This window comes from Papaver somniferum, unplaced genomic scaffold, assembly GCF_003573695.1.
Source record: "Papaver somniferum cultivar HN1 unplaced genomic scaffold, ASM357369v1 unplaced-scaffold_150, whole genome shotgun sequence".
In the NCBI taxonomy this organism is placed as follows: Eukaryota; Viridiplantae; Streptophyta; class Magnoliopsida; order Ranunculales; family Papaveraceae; genus Papaver; species Papaver somniferum.
Window position 1 is genome coordinate 2413515 of NW_020624377.1, and position 4580 is coordinate 2418094.

The 4580-nt window shown below is 34.7% G+C and overlaps 1 protein-coding gene across 1 annotated transcript; it reads left to right on the forward strand.

The window, feature by feature from the left end:
* The first annotated feature begins 885 nt into the window (after positions 1 to 885).
* LOC113335980 lies at positions 886 to 4063 on the forward strand. The gene is made up of 5 exons (XM_026581980.1): positions 886 to 1018; positions 1293 to 1668; positions 1762 to 1843; positions 2186 to 2255; positions 3682 to 4063. Exons 2-5 carry the CDS (start codon positions 1450 to 1452, stop codon positions 3707 to 3709), a joined length of 399 nt encoding a protein of 132 aa, XP_026437765.1. The 5' UTR covers positions 886 to 1018; positions 1293 to 1449; the 3' UTR covers positions 3710 to 4063.
* Positions 4064 to 4580: the final 517 nt, after the last annotated feature.

The following is a 4580-nucleotide window of genomic DNA, read 5'->3' on the forward strand; positions in this document are numbered from 1 at the left end:
TTTGTTAGAGTTGGGCGCAGATCCCATGTCTCCTTCCTTCATGTGCCCTCGTGTCCCACTAGTTAGATTTTGACATATGGTTTCATTTGCCCTTTTTTGAAAACATAAAAGCATATATACTATTATCTTTTTTGAATTATGGAAAAAAATGAAGCCACATGTCAAAATCTAACTAGTGGGACACGAGGGCACATGGAGAAAGGGGACATGAGATCTGCACCCGAGTTACAAGTAAAACAACATTAACCATGAATGCTAGCGCTGACTTACGTGATATAAATGTGGACGGTTTGAGAAGCCCTTGTAAGCTCTAACAACATTAACTAGTGTTAAAGGTCTGTCAAGGTTTTCTTTTTTGTAGAAACAAATGCGATAATTGTTGTGAGTTTAGCCATCACAATTACCCTATCACATCCACAGCTGGACATGCCAGGTTAACCAACACGATGAAAGACCAGTTACAAATGTTCAACTTCCTCATACCGGGCAAATAAAAAAATCAACTTCCTCGAACGTTACAAATGTTCCCCTATATAAACACCAACATAGGTCATCATCTTACATGTTTCAGACGCATACTCCATCAACACTACTTCCTTTAATTCTGTCAATTTTAGTTTGATTTTTCTTGATGCACCAACTAAATTTTATAAAGTTGACACAACAATAAGACCTGAATTTAAATAACCCTCACAGTTGATAATAGAATTGATAGGTTAGTTTTACTTAAGTTTTGTTGTAACGTGTTCGATGAAATGACTAAGAGAAACGTATACTATTTTGAAAATTTAGTTATGGGTTTGTAACTTTGTATTATTAGGTTAATCTTTGTAGTGATAATTGGTGAAAATTTGTTGTTTGACAGTTAAGATAGTACCAAAGAAAGAAGCAAAATTGACTTGATTGCATCAGCATTGGGCTTGGTGGGTTGAAGAATTCAATGGAAGTTTTAAGCACCAGAAGGAAATACTATAAGTCCTTGCTAAAAGAGATATGGTAGATGGTTTTGATGAAAAGGGTGAGATTTTTATTGAGTTGGTGACCTTCAATTGATTCTCTGAATTATTTGTTGATTTTCAGTATTGTTCTGTTGGAATGCCTCATTGTAGTTCCATTGTAACTACCCTATCAAACAGCTTTTGATCTAACCATAGAAGAGATTAGCAGACCTTTTTGTTCAGACATAAAAATTGGGGTCTGTTTGTCTTATTAACATAGATAAGTTTCTTTTTATTATCATATTCACACTTCAGTCCACTAACTTGAGCACATAATCCCCATTTTTGCCTCAGGGTGATGAACTGCATGGGATGGTATCAAAGAACAAAATCTGGAAATATGGTCCTTAGGTACGTGTTAGCGGGATATATTCCCTAAACCAATTCACGATTCTTGGTGAGAGAAAAAATATTTCTCCCCGGTGGCCTGCGTCTCTTCTTCAAATGGGATATGGATGTAAAGCCTCTCAGTGCCACTTCGCTAGAGGCTATTTCTCCCCGGTGGCCTGCATCTCTTCTTCAAATGGGAAATGGATTTAAAGCCTCTCGGTGCCACTTCGTGAGAGGTTTTGTGCTTAGGGGGTACTGTGAAAGAGTCGAAGGTGGATGCAGCGAAAATCAGACCACCAGCATAACAATGTATTCGCTGCAGCAGGAAACTAGAACAAGTGTAAGTGACCATATCCTCTAAATAAAATCAGATGATTCTTTTCTTGCATTGTTAGAAAAATGTGAATTTTAAAGTATCAAAATGTTAAAATAGAATTACAGCCTAGCACAGCAGAGACGGCACAATGTGAGCATTGGAAAAGACACAACAATAGATGGAGAGGGATCAATCCGAGGTAAGTGAACTTTGTTATTGTTGCTCATTTCAGTCCTTAGGATTATCAAGATATACCATGAGGAGACAAGTGTTTTACCTTATACTGTAACTATGAAACCCAAATACTCTTACAATCTGTAACAAAAAACACAAATCTAACAGCCATAAAATGCACTTCCACAATATACAAATCAACCAAGCACGCTAATTTTAAATGTACAGATAAGTTTTTCTACCATGTAATTGTTTCACATGTCCTTAATTAATGACTATTATAACAAAGAAAACAGAATGTACTCTTATCTATGTATCAACATATGCCACTCAATAATTATCTTCGCTTTGTTCAATGTGGATACAGCTTTGGTGGAGAGTCCCGACGAGACGAACTGCTGGAAGGGAAATGCAAGAACATTGGCCAGGACATTGAGGTCAGTGAACATCCATTTATTTTATATTTTTAGAGACCAAAAAAAGGGAAACTGATGTGTACAATATACCTGTTTCTGATTGTTTTAGATATGAAACCGACGGTTCAACATCCTAATACGAAACAAAAAGAAGTATAAGTAAGTTTTTAGGATAACATATAGAAGTATAAGTAAACTTTTAGGATGGACACTTGGATAGTTTTTCTTTTTTAACAAATAGAAGATGTAAGGCCTATAAATGGACTCTGAAAATCCAACAAGTGGGTGCCAGGATCGTATGCCCACCCCTAATTCATCACATGGCTATACATATGATTGGTCATGGATGCATGGGTATCAACTCTCTCCGCGGAAAATTGCATTGTTCTACTATCTTGGAATCATTTACTTTTTTGAGAGAGTTGAGCAGCGGGGAGCCAAACATGTACATCGGAACAAAAATTAAAAGATATTCTGAACTTCATTGTGCTTAGAAATAAATTGAGATTAAATATTCTATCAACAAATTATCATTAAAAATTATATGTTTCTGAAAACTCACATCTGTAATTTGTATATGATTGTGAATTTTGTATTATGTTAAGCATCTCCATCTCCGGCTTTTCTGGTTTCAAGTAGAATGGAAATTAAATCCTTCAAAATCTTACAATCTTACATTGTTTGAAAACATCAAAATAATATAAACATCAATAACAAATTATTAGCCATACATTTTGACCGTAAAATAGTTACTTGGTATGATAATACGCAGTCTGAATTTAGTTTCTCTTCTGGAATGTCAATTGTATGAAACTTACCATTTAGATTGGATTTTTTTATTGTGCTACTCCTAATTTATCTACTCTAAATATATAGCCATGTTGATATTTATGTCAGCAAGGTACCAGGGATATAATCTGCTTGATTTAGTTTTTTCCTTGAAAGTGTCACTAAATCAACTTACCGAAGAATCGGGTTTTAAACAATTATCACTTCCCCTGTAGCATTCCTTTGTCTTAACTTTGAAACATGTTGCATAGACCTCAGAGAGCTTTAAGACTTCAAGTGTTTTATCATATGACTAGGGCAGCATGTCGTAGCACTCAGCTAATTCCTTGATAACTGAAACTGTATGTCCATAGATGAAAGGAACACCAACCAGATAGCTTGAGTATTTTATTATCGATTTGAAGAAACTTTTCATATCATTTAGCTAACATATTAAGTGGAATTACATTGCAATAATTTATTTTGTGTCCAAACAACTTTGATGGACAGTTGATATTTTGTCTTTAATTGCAATAACGCATTAAGATGATCGATAATATATATTAACATTTAGAAATACGGTGTATTTGAACAATTGCTTACTGTCAGGATGATGTTTCTATGAATTATTGTTTTGTAGTCATCTTTGGGTACTGATGAGTATCTTTAGCCACTGCAGGATATCGATGCGAAGCAGTAGAGCTTGAGAATATAGTTGTACAACTCTTACAATTTGCAACATAAACGACCTTTGTGAAAGCTCTAAACCAAATGTTCTCTACAATAAATGGATTCATGTGGCGGGCTAGAGCTACTAAATGTTACCAATCTTACTTTTTTTTTAATTGACTGGAAAAAATAAACTGCTCTTTTGGGTTTGAGTACCATGATATTTGTTTGGCGATATTACTAGACAGTACAAAGGGCTTCTTTGTCGGTAAAAGAGCAAAATGTCCAAAGAGAAGGCTAAGATCCCTTTGCTGGGTTGTAACATCTGTTGTATGCCTCCCTATACTCTGTAATATTGTTCTTTAGTCTTCTAAGAGAATTGTATGTTCCATTCAACATATTAGTAGGCACTCCAGTATAAGATCAACTGTTTTTATCTCATAAATGTTTCTTTTTATACCGGATTTGACAAGTCTTTCAATAACTATTGATAAGGGTTCTTCATTTTGTGATTCACTTTAATACAGGTTGCTTCTTAGAGCAGGCCTCGGCTTAGTTATAACCCCTAATGTGGCTAAGCTTTAGCCAAGGAAAACCCAAACATTTGTGGGCCTCTGCTACATATTGTCTAAGTTTTAAATCGAAACCTGTTTTAAGGCATACTGAAATTTTTTGAGGCATACTAAATAATGCCAAAATAGGGTCACCAAATAAAAAATAACATCACCCCTTATCCATCCTTTTTGATAATGGCATAACTACCCTTATATAATTGGTGTTAATGATTATGATTAGATTTGATTAGCTAGGAATTTTAAGGATTGATTAAAAATTATATTATTAGTGGTGAATTAGTAGATAAATCAAATTTATGTGAGAGAGTTGGGATTCTTGAGAGGAAGAAGAAGA